The sequence below is a fragment of the Colletotrichum costaricense genome, assembly GCF_030867565.1.
Source record: "Colletotrichum costaricense strain IMI 309622 chromosome Unknown Scaffold_4.1, whole genome shotgun sequence".
In the NCBI taxonomy this organism is placed as follows: domain Eukaryota; kingdom Fungi; phylum Ascomycota; class Sordariomycetes; order Glomerellales; family Glomerellaceae; genus Colletotrichum; species Colletotrichum costaricense.
Window position 1 is genome coordinate 1,839,614 of NW_026848233.1, and position 19,975 is coordinate 1,859,588.

At 54.4% G+C, this 19,975-nt stretch overlaps 9 protein-coding genes across 9 annotated transcripts; 3 read left to right on the forward strand and 6 right to left on the reverse strand.

Annotated features, from left to right (window-relative positions):
* Window positions 1–2,305: 2,305 nt before the first annotated feature.
* Window positions 2,306–3,658, reverse strand: CCOS01_04657 (uncharacterized protein; the record flags this gene model as incomplete). Its single annotated transcript, XM_060452838.1, has 2 exons — window positions 2,306–3,486; window positions 3,553–3,658. 2 exons carry the CDS (start codon window positions 3,656–3,658, stop codon window positions 2,306–2,308), a joined length of 1,287 nt encoding a protein of 428 aa, XP_060316796.1.
* An 801-nt stretch (window positions 3,659–4,459) lies between these two features.
* Window positions 4,460–4,822, forward strand: CCOS01_04658 (uncharacterized protein; the record flags this gene model as incomplete). The annotated part of the gene is made up of 1 exon (XM_060452839.1): window positions 4,460–4,822. The coding sequence occupies one exon, from the start codon at window positions 4,460–4,462 to the stop codon at window positions 4,820–4,822; it is 363 nt and encodes a 120-aa protein (XP_060316797.1).
* A 1,150-nt stretch (window positions 4,823–5,972) lies between these two features.
* CCOS01_04659 (RNA recognition domain-containing protein) lies at window positions 5,973–7,505 on the reverse strand (the record flags this gene model as incomplete). The annotated part of the gene is made up of 3 exons (XM_060452840.1): window positions 5,973–6,306; window positions 6,360–6,964; window positions 7,020–7,505. 3 exons carry the CDS (start codon window positions 7,503–7,505, stop codon window positions 5,973–5,975), a joined length of 1,425 nt encoding a protein of 474 aa, XP_060316798.1.
* A 572-nt stretch (window positions 7,506–8,077) lies between these two features.
* Window positions 8,078–8,485, forward strand: CCOS01_04660 (NADH-ubiquinone oxidoreductase 12 kDa subunit; the record flags this gene model as incomplete). Its single annotated transcript, XM_060452841.1, has 2 exons — window positions 8,078–8,303; window positions 8,406–8,485. 2 exons carry the CDS (start codon window positions 8,078–8,080, stop codon window positions 8,483–8,485), a joined length of 306 nt encoding a protein of 101 aa, XP_060316799.1.
* Window positions 8,486–9,051: 566 nt separating this feature from the next.
* Window positions 9,052–9,796, forward strand: CCOS01_04661 (uncharacterized protein; the record flags this gene model as incomplete). Its single annotated transcript, XM_060452842.1, has 2 exons — window positions 9,052–9,454; window positions 9,540–9,796. The coding sequence occupies 2 exons, from the start codon at window positions 9,052–9,054 to the stop codon at window positions 9,794–9,796; spliced, it is 660 nt and encodes a 219-aa protein (XP_060316800.1).
* A 342-nt stretch (window positions 9,797–10,138) lies between these two features.
* CCOS01_04662 (uncharacterized protein) lies at window positions 10,139–11,623 on the reverse strand (the record flags this gene model as incomplete). Its single annotated transcript, XM_060452843.1, has 1 exon — window positions 10,139–11,623. One exon carries the CDS (start codon window positions 11,621–11,623, stop codon window positions 10,139–10,141), a length of 1,485 nt encoding a protein of 494 aa, XP_060316801.1.
* An 837-nt stretch (window positions 11,624–12,460) lies between these two features.
* CCOS01_04663 (uncharacterized protein) lies at window positions 12,461–13,508 on the reverse strand (the record flags this gene model as incomplete). The annotated part of the gene is made up of 3 exons (XM_060452844.1): window positions 12,461–12,927; window positions 12,978–13,368; window positions 13,431–13,508. The coding sequence occupies 3 exons, from the start codon at window positions 13,506–13,508 to the stop codon at window positions 12,461–12,463; spliced, it is 936 nt and encodes a 311-aa protein (XP_060316802.1).
* Window positions 13,509–14,001: 493 nt separating this feature from the next.
* CCOS01_04664 (uncharacterized protein) lies at window positions 14,002–15,111 on the reverse strand (the record flags this gene model as incomplete). Its single annotated transcript, XM_060452845.1, has 1 exon — window positions 14,002–15,111. One exon carries the CDS (start codon window positions 15,109–15,111, stop codon window positions 14,002–14,004), a length of 1,110 nt encoding a protein of 369 aa, XP_060316803.1.
* Window positions 15,112–15,945: 834 nt separating this feature from the next.
* On the reverse strand, window positions 15,946–17,665 carry CCOS01_04665 (eburicol 14-alpha-demethylase; the record flags this gene model as incomplete). Its single annotated transcript, XM_060452846.1, has 3 exons — window positions 15,946–17,082; window positions 17,148–17,345; window positions 17,420–17,665. The coding sequence occupies 3 exons, from the start codon at window positions 17,663–17,665 to the stop codon at window positions 15,946–15,948; spliced, it is 1,581 nt and encodes a 526-aa protein (XP_060316804.1).
* Window positions 17,666–19,975: the final 2,310 nt, after the last annotated feature.

Genomic DNA, 19,975 nt, shown 5'->3' on the forward strand with positions numbered 1-19,975 from the left:
GGGGGTCGGACTAGATACGGATTATTCCGTAGCCTGATCAGCGTCAAGTTCTATCAAAGTTTGGGTCTAGAGTGGCGACCAGCCTCGGGCAATCTACATGAATCAAACAATCTGCACTGCTATGATTCTTGGTGGAAACGCACCCCTTGTTGCTGCATGGAAGTCATCCGGCTGAGATTTCTCGCAGAAGACGGAGAGGGTTCAATTTCGACGCCTTTTGCCGGTGGGCTATTGTTAGTCGCCAAATTGAGGATATTCTGGAGGATTCGGACTCCGCAAAATCTTATACAACTGATCAAGCATTCGCAACACATCCTGAAGGCGTCGTCGTATCGGCACTTCTTGGCCCCGTTACCTTGGCGAAACGATCGACTGAGACGAATCTAGATCTCTCGGCCGTACTCGTCTTGGGAAATCTCTTGGTTTTCTTGGTATTCTTGGTACCAAGAACCATGGTTGCTTGTCGAATGCTTACACTCAACGTCCTCTTCTTCGGATGGAACGGGGGATTTCTACAGATTCTCTTACAGGGTCGTCAGGGACTTTGAGGGGCAGACGGGCTTGGCATGCAAGCAAGCACTCGCAGCGATGTGGAGAGTGAAGAAGAGCAAAGGATCACGTCATTCAAGAGAGCCATCACGCTAGCGAGATGCTCGGTCTTTCTGTTAGACATTGGTAGAAATCAGATTACTTACAAGATCCGGCTAGATTCTAAACCTGATCGTTGCTGGTATATTGATTACCAACCGCTCCATCTTGAACATATGGGCAGAACAAGTACTGGAGTGGATCCGTCGTTGTGTATTAGTCACGTCCGTCCGTCTTCGAGGCAGCCCTCATCTACCTCAATCCCTGAATGCCAGTCGCCTCCGTATAGGCCCGATGGGAAGAACATTCAACCCAGCACGATCACGATCACGATCCTACCTTTCACAAATTGATAATGATAACCCCTCATGTCGTCCAGTTGAACCTGGCATACTTCACCAACGGGGCACGTGAATCGAAGCAACTCGGTTCAACTTTCCGACTCGGGTAGTAGTAGACCCCATCGCGTCTTCAACGCTTCAGACGAAGGAGTTCACCTAGTTACACAAAACGCAACACAGCCTCGTCGACGCAACTGGTAGTCAGTAATCAGATCTTTCGTTCTGCCCTTGAACTTTTTTTTGACAAACTCGCGACAAGAGACTGAAAAAGTTGAGACGAGAATCTCTGTCTCTCTCTCTCTCTCGCCCGGGCCCGCGTAAAATTGACCGGTTGAGCCAAGTCTCAGCATCTGTAACCGAAACTTGCTTCGGCGCGGACCTCCAAAAAAAGACTTGACGTTGAAGAGAGAAGAGAGAAGAGAAAGACTATCCGTAGAAACCCCAGAAGACACCCCTCCCAAAGGGGTCAAGTTACGAACAAGGCTCAGGCTTCAAAACGTCCCAAAACAGGCATCATACGAACTCCTCGGGGTCCGGGGGAAAACTCACTGCCCAGTCAAGATTACATCTTATCACATGCACAACATACGTAAAGCGGCGTCCCCGGGAGACGAAGGAATCTTCATGTGAACCGTGCCCCGTTGATTGATTAAAGCTACCTCCTGTAGGGCGTGTGTTTCGGAGAGGAGAGAGGAGAGAAAAAACACCCCGTTGCTATCCCGCAATCGAGGGTTTCAAATACGTCCGCCGGCCGATTGCTTGCAGAAAAACGAAGAAAAAATCACTTTAACCCATGGGTTTGATAGCCCCGCGTCGAGGTTACGATCGATAACCTCACACCTTTGAACAACTCCCCGCCCTGATGCTTCGAGCAAATCAAAAAAAGGAACTTGTACGCGATAAACCCCCCCCCCCCCCTGAACTGGACCTAGACAAGAGAAAAAAGCTTTCACGCCATGCCGGCCCAGATCCTTGGCTGGTCTCCTCCACTTCCACTCCTACACCCCAGATCATAGATCGTTGATCATTTCAGATGAAGATTCAAAAAAAGATTGATAATGTCCCCGCACCACACAAGCCACCCCGGTTTGAACCCCCGTTTTCGTTTGCCAGGCATATTCCGCGTTTCCTTCCCCTATTTGGGAAGAAGAGGTATCCATGAAAAGATGAGAAAAACTTGCAGTCGTCTATATTCGTCAATGTCCGCGCTCATACCCGTTCGTGACGAAAAGAGAAGAAAGCCGACAAGAGGTGTATGTAGAAATAGGTCCGGAAGCCCAAAAGATCCAGTACCCCGGATCCGCCTGTACGTAAATAGCATCCGACGCTTCATGATTCAGACGACATGTTCGACGATCGACGCAGATTCAAAAATCTCAGGCGACGACGCTTCGACCAACCCCCGCACCCCACCTCAGGCGACGAAGCCCGCCGCCGGACGATCGAATAACTTCCCGTCCGCACGAAGATGAGTCCGCAACTGCCGAGGCGTTGACACCTACTCCTGCCGATAGTGCTTCCTGACGTCCTACTTCACGGCCGATCACATATCCCGCACCAAATCCTACCACAGACACCAACACCACCACGCCAGCACTGACAACCCATGTCAACAACGTCGGGCTGATGAGGGCATCCTCGCTGGCCGCGACCTTCTTCTTCTTTGTCGCACGGGACGAGCGTGTCTGTGAGGAAGAGGTTCGCTTGTGCTTATCGACACCGTCGCTCTTGGGTGATGAGGGGGCAGAAGACGCCGCCGTCCGTGACGGACGGGCAGCGGGAGACTTGGCAGGTGAGGCGGTCTGAGGTTGGGTAGGTCTTTCAGCCATGAGCTCAGATTCGGGCATCAGCCGTAACTCAACAGGTTGAGAGCTAGGTCCGACTCCGGCATGCGCGGTTGGAGCGCCCTGTCGCTCGGTAGTATCCTTATACTTGGGCAGACCACGGGCGGCAGCGGCGCACGACAGCAGAGTCGTGAGGGAAGCACGGAGAGCAGCGTCATTATCGGCTTGATATGCGGGGGACATGAAGTTTGGCGGGCCCCGGCTGACTCTAGTTTGAGATCGTTGGGATAGTGCGGGCCTTACACCGCTGTGCGGATGCTGGTGGATCGCCGAGCTGGCCGAGTGTCTCCTATCCAAGCCCGAGGGCGGATGAGAGAATGCGTTTGGCTGAGGTCTGAAGACCGGATCATCGGAAACGCGACCCAGGGCGGTAGCAATCTCGTCGCTATCGTCAGAGTCCTCCGAATCCTCCTGCGCCGATGGTTGCTGTTGGAACGACGCTCGCACCGGAGGCCGAACGTTCTCGGTCGAGCTCGTCAGACATCGGTCCTCCTCGCTTTCACTCTCCTCGTACTCCTCCTGGCTACTTGTACCAGCGTGGATAGCCGTCTGGTCGACATGAAAAGATCGTGGCACAGGTTGGTTTTGGTGATGTAAGCGACGTCGGCGGGCGGCCATGGACCCACCGACTCGGAGACCGGTGGTGACGATCTCGTCGCCGATGGAAGAAAGAGAAGATGAAGAAGGCTGCGACGAGACCTCTACCCACGAATCTAAAAAGAGAGATGTCAGCATTCTGTCAATCTGGCCAGCTGAGTGGCTGTCTTCTAGTGACTGACCGTCATTCCGTCTGCGAGGGCCCGCGACGGGCTGTGATCCGTTCGCCGACATTCTGTTGTTCTGGAAGTTGTGTCCTGCGCGGTCGTCGCGCTGCTGTCCATCCATTTTGAGATTTATATTTTTTGATGCCGTTGAATTTGGAAACAAAAAAAGTAGCCAGAGATATAGAGAAAGGTCGTTCGTAATCGTCAGACGTCGTTGTCGTCGTGGTCGTCGACGGAGGTGGTTGGACGTATGTGGGGGAGTACTTCCTCCGTCCCAAACCCCGCGTTTTGGAGATAAGATACGCTCGTGAGATCTCCGTAGCAAGGGGTCCGAGTTGTCTGTTCGCTCGACGTTGAAAGTGGTTTGAAAAACGCGCTGGTTCACGACGGAAAAGGAGTTGAAGTAAGAAGGGGGAAACAAAAAAGTAGGTAAGAAAGGAAGGGTTGCAGCAGACCGCTTCGACTATAGCCGGCTCACCAGGCACGCAGGGTCGGTGAGATGGTGTTGAGGCCCGGCTGGTGGATGGCTGGCTGGGCCTTTGTGCAGCACATAGAGGTCGGGGAACCTGGAAGGAGGGGAGGGGCCTCTCTGTCTCTGTGTCCACCTTGAGCGTGCAATACGGCAGGTGGGATAACGGACGCTAGTAGATAATCTGGAATGTCACTGGATGTACATCTGCAGCAGTCATTCGCGTGGCAGATACCTGGTCCTCCGAGCCGGCGCTTGGAGGTTCCGGCCACCGTACCGTGTCAGGTGGCATGGCCTCCGCCTTATCAGATGGGCGTTGGCCGGCTGCAAACAGCGCGATAAGCACAGTACGACATTTCTCTGATCAAGGGAACGTCCTTGATATGGATGACGCTATCGTTACGGTCAGGGGGGGAGGAGAGACAGCCATACACTGTTGCGTACTCCGTACGAATGGACGCATCCACGTCCACGTCCCGCCTCAGAACATCCCACTTTGGCACTTACACACCGTCCGGGCCGCTAAGTGCAGGCGCTGCAGGGGGTCAGGTGGGGTCGAGATTCACGGCGTTTTGCAGCGGGAAGCGCGAGCTGCGCCCACCACGAGTCCCTCGACCACTTAACACCGTGACACCGACACCGGCTCTCCAAGTTTCGGTCGCATATTGCGTGGTCTACCTCTGTACGGCAACATGGGAAATGCGGAGAGGATTGCCGTCCGGCGCTGCTAGTGGTCTGCCGACGCCGCGACATGCATCCCACGACAAGGGCGATCCCAAGACACGCCGTGATTCTCGTCTTATTATCGTTCCCTAAGTCATGCCAGATTCCACTGACGTGCTGTCGTAGGTAGCACTGGACTGCCGCCCTACTCCTTGTCCTTCCCTTCGCACCACCGTTTTCCCAACAGGATAGCCTCCGTTTGGCGCCTTGGAGAAAGGCCACCTAACTTAGTCAAACGGCTGAGCAGGTTTTACAACCATCTGCTGGCGAACGGGTGTTCTCCCGTGACGTTTGTTAGCTGAGAAGGGCAGGAGTGACCAAAGGACGGGTGTTCTAGTGGGATGGAACATTTTAGAGGAAGACACAGCTTTGCCCGTCATCACGGGGCTGAATACGCACCTCGTGCCGCCCAATGACGCAGAGTCGCACATTTTAAGCTGGCCACGAGGCTACCGTTGTATAGGACCGAAATCGGGCAGTTCGCCCCCCCTCCCCCCAAATGAGACATGGAACCACGTTCCCGTCTTAGAACACGGCCGCGATCTGAGATAAGGTCGCAGACGACATCAAACATCACGTGTTAGGTAAATATGCATAGATGAAAGAGGATAAATGTGTATTCATCGAGGAAGGTATCAAAACTTTTATTACAATTGGAGCCGTTCCTGAACGCCGAATCCACCTGGCAATATATGCCTTTTTTGAAATGACATTCACGGGGAGAAGTATACTTACTCCACATCCTGCATCGCATTGCATGGTATCGTTCCAAGTTCAAGAGTAACCGAAAGGGAAGAAAAACGCCTGACTAGCCACATCAACAGCCGAAGCCGTTGAAAGCAACCCCCAGAGCCCACAGAAGCCGTCGTCATCTAGAATCATCGAGTCCCCTCCGTCGAGGTCTGCTAAGCTGGCAGACATCGGGAAGGATCTTCCCCAGTTTCATGATAATAAGCCGTCTGCCCACTGTGAAGATGTTGCAGTGCAACGAATGCCCTCTTGGTCAACCCACAATAGCGTACAGATCCCGCACCGTCTTCTTCCATAGAAAGAGACTTGCCACAAGCCTACGGTCCAAATGAAAAGCCCTCAGGTCCATCTTGTCTCCCAAGAGACTGCTCTCAAAGCCCACAATCCCAAAAAAGGGAAGAAACTTGTGTCGAACCGACAGCCCACAGTAGCCCACAGGAATGCCCGCGAAGTGCCCTCTGATCAATCATCAATGTGCGGCATGCATCACCGTTTAGAAGGTGACCTTGGAGCCCTTGAAGTCGCCGAAACCGCCACGGTTGGTGGAGGAGAAACCACCACGGCCGCCACGGCCACCACGTCCACCGCGGTCACCACCGCCACGGCCTCCGAAGCCGCCGCGTCCACGGCCGCCACCACGGCCGCCACCGAATCCACCGCGGCCGCCACCCTCACGCTGGGGCTTCTGGCCGGCGTAGTCCAGGCGGACAGCGCGAGCACCGCGGCCCTCACCAAGGTAACCACCGTTCAGCTGAGTAAAGGCAGTCTTGGCGTCCTCGACAGAGCCGAAGGAGACGTATCCGAATCCCTTGAGGTTACCCGACTCACTACAAAGGCGTTAACATTGATCAAGTTGGTACAAGTTGTGGAATATACTCACGGGTCAGTGGGCAGACGGACGCTGGTGACCTCAGCAGCCTCAGTGAAGAAAGCGCGGACGGAATCCTGATCAATGTCGAAGGGAAGGTTGCCGACGAAGAGGGTGTCGCTCTCGGGGGAGACCTGGTCGCCGTGCTTCTGGGCGCGGTCGAAAGCGCGGGCGGCGGGGTTACCCTCGCCCTGGGGCTTCTGGCCGGAGAAGTCGATGTTCATGGCACGGCCAGAGAGCTCACGGCCCTGAGCGGCCTCGAGGGCAGCGGCAGCAGCCTCGGGGGTAGAGAAGTCGACGTAACCGAAACCACGGCTGCGGCCAGTGTTCTTGTCGGTGACGACGCGAGCGCCGGTGAGATCAGCGAACTCCTCGAAGGCGGCGTACAGGGAGTTATCATCGACAGCCCAAGCAAGGGAGCCGACGAAGAGGGTAGAGCTCTTGTCAGAGACATCGGTGCGTGCCTTCTTGCCCGGGATGACGGGGTCATCAAGGGCCTTGCGCTTCTTGGAGGGCTCTTCAGCCTTGGTCTCAGTCTCGGATGCTTCCTTAGAGTCGGAGGTCTCCTCCTCATCAGAGTCAGAAGAGTCGGAATCGGAGTCGGAAGAGTCGGAGCTCTGTGAATGGATTGTTAGAAAGTGTTATGGTCCTCAAGACGATGGTTAAACTCACGGCCTCAGCCTTCTTCTCGACCTTCTTCTCGGCCTTCTCCTCCTCAGACTCGGAGTCGGAGTCCGACTCGCTGTCAGAAGACTCGGCCTTCTTGGCGGCACCGTTGGTCTTGGGAGCAGCCTCAGCCTCAGACTCGGAGGAGTCAGAGTCAGAGTCGGAAGAGTCGGAAGACTCGGCCTTCTTGGCGGCAGCAGCCTTGGGGGCAGCCTTCTTGACGGGCTTCTCCTCCTCAGACTCGGAGGAAGAGTCGTCGCTGGAAGCCTCAGCCTCAGACTCAGAAGAGTCGGAAGACTCGCTCTCGGAAGACTCAGACTCGGGCTCAACGACCTTCTTGGACTTCTTGGAAGCCTTCTTCTCGACCTCCTTGGCAATGGCCTTGGACTTGGCCTTGGGGCTCTCAGAGGCCTTGGTGACGCCAGCGCCCTTCACCTTGGTGAGAGGGTCGGCGGCCTTGGTGGCCTTGGTGGATGACTTGGTCTTGCCCATTGTGATGATTTTGAAAGGGTAAACGGAAGGGGTATCAAAAACAAGAGATTGATATTTGGAAATAGGCAAGAGAAAGACTTTTTCCAGAGAGGTTGCACAAGAGAAAAGTTGATAGAAGCTTGGGGGTGGGAGCTTGACTTTTAAGGCCAGGGTCTCGGTGGTTGGGGCGAAGGGTCTTGCGACAGAGATTTTTTTTTTGCGATTTGCCAACTTTTCAGCGGGGCTTCTCCCTCGACTGCGCGGGCGGTGTGCGAGGGGCTGCAAGATAGCGGGTCTATCTAGGTACGTACCGAAAAGCCGCAGCCGAGTCGCTCTGGGGGAAAGCAGGAACGACGGCCGTGGTCCGTGAGCAACGGGGGCGCGACTGAGCCTGCGAATTAAGGCCGCCGGAATCTGGCTGACCTCTCTAGCTGCCAGGTTCCTCCACTCCCGACAGCCAACGGTCCCGAAGTCGACCATTGCGAATCCACGAAGCTTGACCACACTCCGTCCGCGACCTCCGACCTCCTGGCTCAATTCGAACTTCATTCCTTCCTCGAGAAGACGACTTTTGAATACACAACTCAGTCATAATGCCGACCCCCGAGTCCGCGATGTTCCTGGCACAAAAGCCCAAGGTGCCCCCAACTTTCGACGGCGTCGACTACGACGACACCAAGGCATTCAAGCAGGCACAGGACGCCATCATCCGTGAACAATGGGTCGGCGCTATGATGCTGCGCCTTGTTGGCGAGGAATTGGGCAAGTGCTACAAGAAGGAGGGCGTGAACCACCTGGAGAACTGCGGTCACCTCAGAGGTTAGTAGGCCTTTGCGAGAGACGGAGGGGAGAGCTCGATTTGCAGTCCACCAGCGGGTGTATCTTGGCCAGGTGAAGAAAAGACGCTGATCAGTGATACAGAAAAGTACCTGCAATTGTTGAAGGAGAAGAAGGTTAAGGGCACACTGTTCGAGCAGCAGAACTACATCAGCAAGCAATAGATATGCTGTACGATGGGACGGAGTAGAAGGGACTGTTGTGAAGCAGGAAGCGGCGCTCTCGAAGACGACCTCTCTCAGGATTTAGAAATGAGGAACGCAGAGACGAGGCTGTGACGGTATCACGTCAACGAGCCGGAGCGTGATGGGCGATATCCCTCACGATATGTACAAATGAATCAAACAGGGCTTTTGAGGTTATGCATCTATCCGTGTCCCAGCTTCTGGTCACCCAATGGCTCTCGAATCAGCCAGCTTTGAGAAAATTCCCGCTGGCTTCTATCAGATAATTCAAACTATTATCTTGTGTTCATCAATTGACTTCAATGACGGGTTGTAAGTGAGGGTGAAGGGCCAGTGAAGCGTAGTGCCCAGAGCCTCCCATGCCAAGTGCGCAACAGGCGCGTTCCGCCCGCCCCAGAATTTTTCCACCCCCGAGCTCCAAGCTCACGCATCCTGCAACACCACCAAAAGTTCAAGGTGATCCTCGTCGACGAACAACCCACAAAGATATCCAGCACCGGTGACGCAAATCGGCCGCGCTCGGCAACCCCCCAGATACAGAAGCCATGATTTGCAGAACGTGCATGCGCCGCGGCGCCTCGGCCTTACCCCGTCTCCAGGCCCCTCGCGCCTCGTCCCTCCTCATCAGACCCTTCTCCCTCTCCGCGCCCTCAAGAAACGCAGTAGAAGCGCCTGCTGCAGGAGCTGCTGCTCCTGCTACTCCTGCCGCCACCAACGCCAAGGACGCACCCCCGAAGCTCTCCTCGTCCACCGCCGACATCCCCGAGGCCGCGGCGCCCATCTCCTCCTGCCCGCCCGGTACCGTCCTCAACGGCCTCAACTACTTCAAGAACAAGACGGACCCCGTCGCTCTCCCCGATGAGGCGTACCCCGACTGGCTGTGGACGGTCCTCGAGTCCAAGAGCGAGGCTGTAGAGTCTACGGATGACCTCGCCGCCGAGATGTTTTGTACGTTTCCCTTTTCCCACCCAATTTGCCCTGGCTCAAGAAAAAAACCATGTTGAGTACAACATCTAACATACAAAACGCACAGCCAAGTCCAAGAAGCAGCGCAAGGCCGCCGCCAAGAAGCAAAAGGCTCTCGAGGCCAAGGTTCTTGCCTCAGGCGACCTCGAGGCCCTCGCACCAAAGGTCCCGCTGCCCCAACAGTCCATCAACTTGCCCGGAGAGAAGGGTGGCGACGTCGAGCACAACCTCGAGGCGGCGACCAAGAGAGACGAGCTGCGCAAGGCGATGCGCAAGGACCGCAAGGCCAAGATCAAGGAGTCCAACTACCTCAAGTCCATGTAAGCGGGGGGTCGTGGTGGCACCGCTGTGGTGGCTTGTTGCATCTTGTATGGTTGCTACGTATGTGGCAGGAAGGGGTCGAGATTGTGTATCATAGAGAGCTCTCAAGAAGGGGGCTCCTGTACAATATCTACGGTCGTCATGACCGGCTTGTTATATCATCACCAAAATATCAACTGGACGAGTAAGAAGAACGATGTTCTTAGAGCACTGCGGGCTCTGGTTTCCAATATTAAAAGCTTGTGGGCATGATAACTATACATGGCCGTAGATAAAATTGCTTTGAAGTGGATATTCTTGCCCTTCCGTTTGCAATCTTATGTGGGCGCTCAGGGCGCTTCTGCCTTAATCGTCGTCCTCCTCTTCTTCGTTGATAGACGTTTGCTTGAGCGCCAATTCTGCCCTCAGCTGCTTCAACCTGTCCTCCACACGCTTCCGCAGAATCTTGTTTTGTTGGAGAGCCTTCTCCTGCTCCTTTTTTGCAATCTCTGCCTTGAGATTCACGATATCTTCTCTGACGGCCTTGATTTCGTCCTGAGGCGGCTTGTCCTCGTCGTCATCATCGTCATCGTCGTCGTCGTCGTCATCTTCGTCCTCTTCACTAGCGACGGACTCATCCCCATCACGTGCGTTGGCTGCCGGTGTGCCGGCGTTCATAGTCATCGGCGTGGCCCCCTCAACTTGTGTTGCTGGTGTGCCAACCTCAGTCGTGGCCTGGTTCAACTCCTCTTCGAAAGCAGCCTCGAGCTCTGCCTCCAAATCGTGGTCATCGTCGTCAAATAGTTCGCCGTTGGCATAGCCCTCAGAGGGGAAGTAGCCGCTGTCATCGGCCTCGCCATCGGCGTCTTGTTCGTCGTCGGAGTACTCGTCGCCAGACTGCATCTTTCTGTCGTCGATGAACTCATATTTGGAGGACATAGCGGCCGCATCGGCCTGCAAGAGTTTCTTAACCTCGTTCTCCTTCAATTCGATCTCAGAGCGACTGATGATTTTTGCGAATCTTTGATTCGTTGCGTCGTGCATCGGTGGCGTCAGTCCGTGAGGCCACTTGAAGCCTGGCTGAATCATCGCAGGTAATGGTGCCTTCTTTGCCTCTTCGTCACTCTTTACAGGCTGGAAGACCAGCAGCATATGGCAGATGTCGGCTGACTTCATGAGCGTCTTCCGGTCCCAGGACTTCATTCCTTCCGTGATTGTCGGTAGCTCAACCATGACCGCTGCGTACGGTTGGTTTTTGACGACAACGACCGCGCGCCGGCTTTCGTCGTCGAAAAACTTCATCATTATATCCGCGCCACCATCTTTTCGAGTGAGGCCCACCTTGCCTTCTTCGACGCACTTCCTGACGTATTCGCAATGCTCTCCTGGCATCATGCGCAAAATGAACTGCTCCTCGATTGTAGGGTCCTTCTCTTGGTCGCTGGCTTCCGAGTCGTAGCCATCACCAGGGGGATGTACTGGTGGTTTGCCTTTCGACTTGACAACGATGTGACCCGATCTAGGTGTCGATACGTTCGGCGTCTTGAGAAGCTTGATCTTTTTCGAAGACGGTTGGTTTGCGCCGTCGTCATCTTCGTCTTGTTCCCTCTTCTTCGACTCGATGAGCTTGCTCGTGGGCTTCGATTGACGCCCAGCTTTTGTCTTGATCGGTGTTGGTGCTGCCGGCCCAGCCGGCGTTGGCGGTTGTGATGATTTGAGTTTAATCTTCATCCCAGAAGGTGTCGAAGCTGTAGGTGTCGCGCCGTTCTGTTCGCTGAATGATGTCTGTCGCGAATTCACGCTGAGCTTCAGCTTCGGCCGTGGCGGCGGCGGCGCACTGATGTCTGGCATCTTTCAAGGTCGCTCGTCGAAAGTATTACGGGTGTTCGCAGTAAGGTATTTCTGTTTGTCGCATCCAGGGGGTATAGTCAGAGTTAAGAGAAGGATTTCGTTTGTGTAGATCGGAAAGGCAGGCGCGCCTGGATCTTCGCGGGGAGGTTAAGTGGAGCGCATACGGGATTCCTTTCTGATTGAAGGCGCGGGAAACAATGTTCAAGGACTCGTTGAATCAAGTGCGCCGGAGTTGTCGCCTTGGAGAAACTCTTGGCAGATCCGTACGCAATAGAAATCTTGGGTAGAGATTCGAAGGTGCGTGCATCAAGACCAGAGGCGCAAAGTTAGAAGCGGAAGTTGAGATCCATGGGTAATAAGGTACCTTAGGTCCTAGCTGACCACGGTACTTACGCAGTGGAAAGGTTCCCGCACCCTGGAAAGTAGCTAACTTTGAGCAAGACCAGCCTTGCAGGTCGCGTGTGGTGAGTGGAAGCTTTAGCGTGACAAACGCTGGCGGCATGGTGCACAGACCCGACTGCTCCTTCAGGCAATGGAACCAACCGCATTCACTTCAATCACCTTACTGGAGACGTTGCGGTCGAACGGATACTCAGATCCATCTTGGTACGGAGTCACAGACTACGTAAGGTAGTTGGTTGAAAGCAAGTCTTTTTCAGTATCTAACTAGGATAACTCTGGATATGAGCTCTGTTGCCACGCTACCTGTTAAGTTCCATCATCGCTATTTTCTCACCAAACATTGCGTCCTCTTCTACTTGCCTTCTATTGGCCGACAACCATTCTATCAATGTGCTTCACCCAAAGATCGAATGTTCTGCGCTTTGAGCCTGCGTCTCACTCCAAATCATCTCGTAGCTTTGGGTCATCAACAACCTGACTGATATCTTCCCATTGGAGCTCATTCCCTATGGCAATGAATCGGGATCCTTTACGGGTCTTGAGTTTCCGAACTGAGCCAGAAAACTGTTTCAAGAGGTTATCCTGCACAGAATTGGAAATTCCTCCGTCTTCAATGCCCTGAATAAAATCGTTGATGAATTTCCTCAAATCGTTGCCCCTCCTGCGAGGCGCTCGGTAGTACTCATCCATTTTGCCTTGCTTGTATCTCTGGAAGATCTCGAATTGCGTTGGGAGGCGTTTAGGAGCATTGGACTTTGCCGGTTTGGACTTGGGGGCTCTAGACTTGGATTGTTCGGGGACCAATTTAACGCGTCTCTTCGGTTGCTGTTGAGGCTTGGGCGGCGCTGAGATAGGCTCCTCACTGTCGACAGCTCGAGGCCTCTTTCTGACAACAGCCCGAACTAACACATGTCAGCTTCGTACTCTGTGTTTTGGGATTTGGATTTCCTACAGTTATCTGGGTCATCCTGCGTCGCCTGCAAGGACTGCTCAGCGACGAGTTGTGCAACCTTGCGGTCCAAAGCCGCCCTCTCTTCATCGCCCTGGAAGAGCCTATCTGCAAAAGCTCTAAGCTCTTCCTCCTGCTTCCGGATCTTTCCCTCTGCTGCTGCATAGTGATTGTTCAGTTCGGCTCCCAGATCATCCAGTCGCTTGGGCATGGGCTGCAGCTCCTGCAGCCTCGTCTCGCTGTTTTTGTTCGTCTCGTCGCTCTTCTCCTGGCGACGAGAAATGTCATCAAGAGCACGACGCATGGTCATGAGCTCTTGATAGATGACAATGTGGCTCATGCCAAAGGCCATCTGGGTTGCGGGAATGGTATTAGTTGCAGCGGCACCATTGTTCTGCATGTACCGTGACGTATTAGAACCAACGGCATCATACAAAGAGCTCTAATGTTGCTTACAGACGGTCCGGCAGGGGCAGCTGTGTGTTCGAGGTTCGATGCTGTAGCTGACCGTTTCTTCGACGTTGCCGGCGGCATTGTGATGGTTGTGGCTTCTCCTGGTTTATGTAAGAGAATAGGAAGGCACCGAGAGGAATGACGTGATAGAAGAACACACACAGAAGTGGTTGACCAGGACAGAAGAGAGGAACGTCGAGCCGGTTGATGATATACAGAATGAGGGCTGAAGAACCGCCTGCGTCTTGTTTGGCGATGTGTGGAAAGGGGTTGAAAAGAAAGGAGGGCTTCGATTGCTCCCACAGAAGTCGGGAATGGCAGGTCAGGTGTCTGGTTCCAGGGTTTGCATGGCGTCGGAGGAAGTCAGGGCAGGTGCGAGGAGGTTCCTACCATTCCCAGATGTTCGTTGTGGGAAGGAGCCCAAGCCAGTCATTCATGCACCTGCTCTTCGTTGGGGGAGCTGAATCTGGAAGGGGCTCGAGGCATTCAGTGGCTTTTAACGATCATGTGTATTAGCTTAAAGTCCTACTGCAACTTAGGTATCGCGTACTAGAAACTTGCAAAAGGCCTCCTCTCATGCGTGTACCTGGCCATTTGTCCCCGATCCTCCTCCATTCGTACTTCCTGCCGCTGGCTCTTTCCCATTCCTCGAAGACACGCCTTGCCTCGAAGTGCGACCACCCTGCATCGAAGACTCGGCATCCTCCAAAGTCATAGACGGCTTGCGGTTCGGGATCTCACTCCCTCCACCGTTCCCCTTGACGGCAGTCCACTTCCCTACGCTCGTTCCCTTCTCCCGCTCCTCAGCAATCCAGCCTAGAAACAGCGCAACGTCCTTAGCCACCACGCCAATGACGGCCTTTGCCTGAATCCACGCAGGCAGCACCCCCTTCGCGTCCGACGCTGTAGCCATAATCCATTCAATCGCCCCCGTCGGCAGCTTTCGAACCCTCTCGACGCTCACGTACGCGCCCACAACCACACCCTTATCCTTGACGAGCTTCCCGTGCTCCGACGCAGCTAGGTCCGAGACGGGTATCGACACCACGACGAACTCGTCCACCGCACCCTTGGCCCTGGCCGAGATAATGAGCACGGGGAACACGCGGTTCTTGAGCGGCATCCCGAGCTTGTGCTTGATCTCCGACACCCCAATCTTGAAATTCTCCCACGACAACCCGCCCTCGTCAACGACGATACCGCTGCAATCCCACGCGAGCGCCTCCCGCGCCTCCATCACGTTGGGCGTAAACGCCTTCTCGGCCTCGACGTGGTCGTCCTTGAAACACTTGACAAACTCCTCCCACGCCGCCGTCCCCTTGCCCGGCCGATCTTTGTGGATGCTCCGCCGGCACGCCCACGTTTCGCTCGCGACCGAGCTGCTGTTGGGCAGCTGGTTCCTCGCCGCCTCCTTCTCCAGCTCCGCTGCGGGCACGATGCGCTCGTACAGCTCCACGGGCGCCGTCGACTCGGGAAACGTCTTTGTGCCCTTGGCCTTCCACTCATTGGGGCGCGCCGTGCCGTCCTTGGGCGCCACGGCGTCGATGAACGGAACGGCTTCTTGGAGCACGGCGATGAGAAACGGCGCCAAGTCCGCCGTCGTGGCGCTCGGCGCCGGGAGCTGCTCCGTCCGGAGGCCCCATAGGCGGACCAGGGGTCCCAGGTTTTCGTCCTCAGTGCTCATTCCGGCAAGGTCCGGGGGTTTGTTGTACGCCTAAGCTTCTGACTTTATGGGACTGTAGATCCTGGTTGCAATACGAGTAATGCGTGCTTCCGTCGCAAAGAGCTCAAGGTCCCCCTAATCCTGTCGCAATCGCAAATTCCCGACGGGGTTCTTATATGAGACGGGTAGATCGGAACGCAGTCTGTGGGTTGAGTAGATGTTGGCTACGCGACGTCAGTGAGCAAAACTCAAAACCCCACGTTTGGTACGCGGCTGTTCGTCTGGCGATTGCGCGAGGTAGTTTGACAGTGACGATGTCAAAGAATAAAGCTCAAGCTCAAGCTCAAGCTCCAGCTTTGGGATGAGTGTGAGGGGAGGAGAGGGATGCGAGGGGGAAGGGCGGAAGGGGATAGCTATACCTAGCTGTCTGAGACGTCCTTGCCAGGTTCGCCGCACTGACCTTGAAACAAACCCAGGCCGATCAGCCGGACCACTCAGCGACGCACTCGATTGTCGTTATCACCACTCTCAGTCATGTCAGGACCCCGCAAGCTACTAATGCTGGTCTACCATGCTTCAAGTGCATGATTGTTCTCCGAAATCTTCTATACTGAAAAAAGGATCCATGGTCTGCACTGGTTGGTGGATGGCCGGTTGGATGGATAGTCGTGATGTCATAACGGTCTTTTGTATTAATATTATTCGGTGGTGACCGTCTAGTCTGCCACCTTCTGGCGCCGTAGCGCTGTCATGTCTAAGTCTCTTTTATCCCTCTTTACCATGTGATATATAGTCATAATGGCTTGCAATGTACAGTCCTCAACCCAGAATCCCTCCTTTAAAAATACTCATCATCTAGGGGTTGCGCTTCTCCCAGTAGATGTTGGCGGGCTCCAATGGCCGTGAGAAAAGGGAGGCGTAGTCTGTGCCGTTGATCTTGTTGCTGCCATCGGCGTTGCGGAACTTGAATTCTCTGACAATCATGGCGGTAATGGTCTGCAGCTGCAGGTTGGCAAAGTGCTCACCGATGCAGCGGTGACGACCAGCGCCGAAGGGGAGGTAAGGCGATCCGGCACCCTTGCTAACCAAGCCGTAACCGTAATCGATCTTCTCATCATCGGCATCTTCGGGGCGTCCGAGTCTGGGGGCGATAGGAGAGTCGGCGTCCCAGCGGTGGGGGTTCCATTCCTCGGGCTCGGGGAAGTAGACGGGGTCGGAGCCAGAGACACCAGGAGCGGCGAGGAGGGTGTGACTGGTAGGAATGACGTACTTGGTACCGGGAACGGGCATGGGAGATGTGACGGCGCGCATGATGGAGTGGATGGGGGCGTGCAGGCGAAGAGTCTCCTTGATGATGGCCTGGTTAAGGGGCAGCTTGGCGAGGTCTTCGTAGGTCAGGGGAGGAAGGTCGGCGCCGAGAACACGGACCTGCTCCTCGTAGAGCTCCTCCATAATCTGAGGGTACTGGGCGAGACGAAGCATGATCCAAGAGCTGGTGGAGGAGGAAGAGTGCTGGCCGGCCATGAGGAGGGCAATCATCATATTGGCGATCTCGTGGTCGGGGACCCTGGTGCCGTTCTTGTAGGTAGAGTTCATCAGATGGGTCATGATATCGAGTCCGTCGGTGCGGCCTTGCTCGCGGCGCTGCTTGATTTCATCCATGTAGATCTGAGCAACGGTGCGTTGGGCGTGATCACGCTTCTTGTTCCAGGGGAGAGGGGCCCAGTGCAGAACAAAGTTGATGGAGGTGAAGCCCATGTCGAGGTCGTGGTAGAGAGAGGCGAGGGACTCGTCAAACTTGTTGCGGATCTCGGCGCCCTGAAGAGCGTGGGAGGCGGTGAAAATGGTGATCTCGGCCAGCTTGGGGGGCAGATTGACGACGCCAGACTTGCCCTTGAAGTCAGGGCTGCGCTTGAAGTAGTTGGTAACCTCGTCGGCAATGATGGGGGTGTAGGAGCGGAAGGCCTCAGTGGTGAGGGCAATCTTCATGAACTGGAGGGGCGCGTAGCCAGTCAGCATACAACTTTGCGCAAACAGAGTTTGGACTGTCCGCATACCTTCTTCTGCTCCATGAGCTTGGCGTTTGGGCAGTCGTAGACAACATCGCGTCCAAAAACGGGAGTGGTCAAAACAGTGTAGATATCCTCAGCATTCACATCCTTGAGCTTGCCGTTGAGGATGAAGTCATTGCCCTGAGTTCCGAGAGCGACCGTGGTCTTCTTGCCGAGGAGAACGAAAGTGAAAACATCGCCAAACTATGGGAGCAGCGTGCGTTAGTAAGAGACCACACGAGGTAGGTGAGAGTTAGTTTCGGTGGTGGTGCGCATACCTTTTCGCGGTTGGCCTTGAAGAAAGCTGGGGGGTCCATGCCATAGATGACGGTGCTGCCGATGAAGGGGAACCAGTGGAAGACCATGGGAGGCTCATTCTTGTTCTTGAAGAGGATCTGGTTTGCGACGTTGAGGATGACAGAGACGACCACGACAGCAGCGAAGACGATTGCGACTTGCGACGCAGTTCCCAAAGTCTGGAACTGCTGGGACACCGGTCCCGCGACTTCTTGGAGGAGACCCATACTGGGCAGATGAGGGTCTGAGGACAGAGGATGCGTCAATCGAAATGATCTGGCGCGGTTGTCGAGGTTGCCTGTGTTTTCGAGAGCAGTGACCGCACGCACAAGTCGAATATCAGTGGCACGAAGAAAGTGGAAGGCATCGAGAAGGGGGGTCCAGCAGTGGTTTTAAATTATCCATTAATGAGATTAGATACCTGCCGCGTTTTGTTGGGTTCCACATTTTCTTTGCGTAACCAAGGAGCACCACTACCTTACGTCTGTGTGCGCCTACCTTACCTCACCTTACCTGGCCAGCCAGCAGCTAGGCCAATGTACCTAAGTATCCGTTGCATAGCGGCCATGGCTAAGGTAGGCGGTCAAGCATTTCGCATGTCAAAAATTGTCGTGGAGCCAAGAAGCTGTGACATCTGGCCACCCGAATCGATTTTGAGGCGTCTGTCACAGGGTTCTAAGCGCATTATGGCAGAGAAAGCCGCGACGCAACCTCTTCTTCCTTTTGTTTTCTGCCATTTGTTTCCCATGTTCGCTTCCATAAGATGCTAGGTGCCCCCCCCAGTGGCCCCCTTTCCACTCGGAAGCACCTGTGCGTCCCTGTTGGTCCATGTTGGACGTTGCGCCAGAAAATCGGGAACAGGGGAGGGACCAATCGGTGGCACCAGCAGCTCATCCAATGACGGGCCGTTCGTATTCGTATCTGGAGACCCTCCCTGCCTATTCGAGCAATGGGAGATGGGAATGATTCGATGTGTGCTCCAATTCCCCAGACTCTGGAAACCACCTTTGAACGCGATCAAGCCATTTCAAAATTGCCTCGCTGGTGTCGTCAGTTTTGTCATTGCATGCTGCTGTTATTGACTTCTTACCTCTTTACCATCTTCAGGGGTTCTGGGCTGGATCCTCTTCTTTGCTTCTCATTTGTTTCCAACCCACCTCAGCCCAGCCCATCCGTGCCATCCATCCCACTTTGCTTGACGAAAATCTGCGAATCCTTCCGAGGCAGGTACCAGAGAAGCAGAGAAAAACGGTCTGGCCACTCACATGTGCTCAATTGACAACCCTGGCAACCCGAATAAGAACTCGAGCGGCTCATGCCGTCCACCTCCCCAATGTCCACTATCATTGCCTGCGCCTCCTAACGCGTACTTGTTTCTCATACAGTCTTCAGCTACACAAGGGAAATGACAAGCAGCATATGTCTGGAAGCTCAAGGTCTTATCTGCGAGGAAGCTCATGTAATCTCAAACGTAAGTATGGACGTAGATGAGGGGCTGCTATTTACCCCTCCATGAGTCCATTCCTCCTCTCATTCTGAATTCACTGAGCTAGGAGTCTAGTCTCTTGAGCCACGGGCAGTACAGGCGTATTGGCATCATCTGACTAATGCATCACAACGGTCTGAGCAAGACATCCTTGCACAACAGGTTTCGACGACTAAGTGAAAGCCACATCCGTTCGAAATCACTGTAGAACCTCACTATACTCATTGTTGCATCCTTACAGATGGGAATTTCATTATCGTTGCTACATGTCTGCAAGCGGTGCCACTTTGCCAATCGTCCTATGAAGCATAGATCTTCCTAGATAGCAATAGCCAGACGAACACACGATCTCTGCGATCGAGCTCTGCTTGACACTTGTTGCGGGGTCATGGGCAAACAGCAAGTGGCAGTCTACCTACTGCGAGGGACGAGGAGGGTGCCGTTAACAACGATTACTTTCAACTGATCATGATGGATAAGTAGAAAGAAGCATTGCCGAAGTATCCTTGAACTCTTGTTAGCTTATGACTTGCTGAGTGGTGACGCATGGTGCAAGTCGTCGCGCCAAATTGATCGAGTATGTTCATGTTGCTCGCAACAACTCCGGCGCCGACTTTCATGAATGGGCTCAGCTTTGACTGTTGGCATAATCAAAGATCAAAGATGCTAGACTCGTCTTACTAATCTTGTCAAGTTGAAGACTCATCGCAGCGACGGACTCTACAACCGGGTCAATGTTTCAAACGCAAGTAACGGAAGGGAAATTTGGACGCATGTGCCGGCGGCATTCATTCGATGGTGTTTCTTCAGGAGTGAATCACCTTCGGAAAGACCAGTATCGACCCCGTTGCGACGCGACACAATAACAAGCTCACCCATAAGCTGAATATAAGCGAAGAACATTCATGCTATACCCCTCCGTTACGAAGATACGATACAATCGGAATATGATGAGAAACCGCCGACGGCCTTATCGTTACGCGAAACTCGGCCCAAGACGGGGAAGGGCTGACAGATTCTCATACATAGGGTGGGGGCTGGGGCTGGGCTC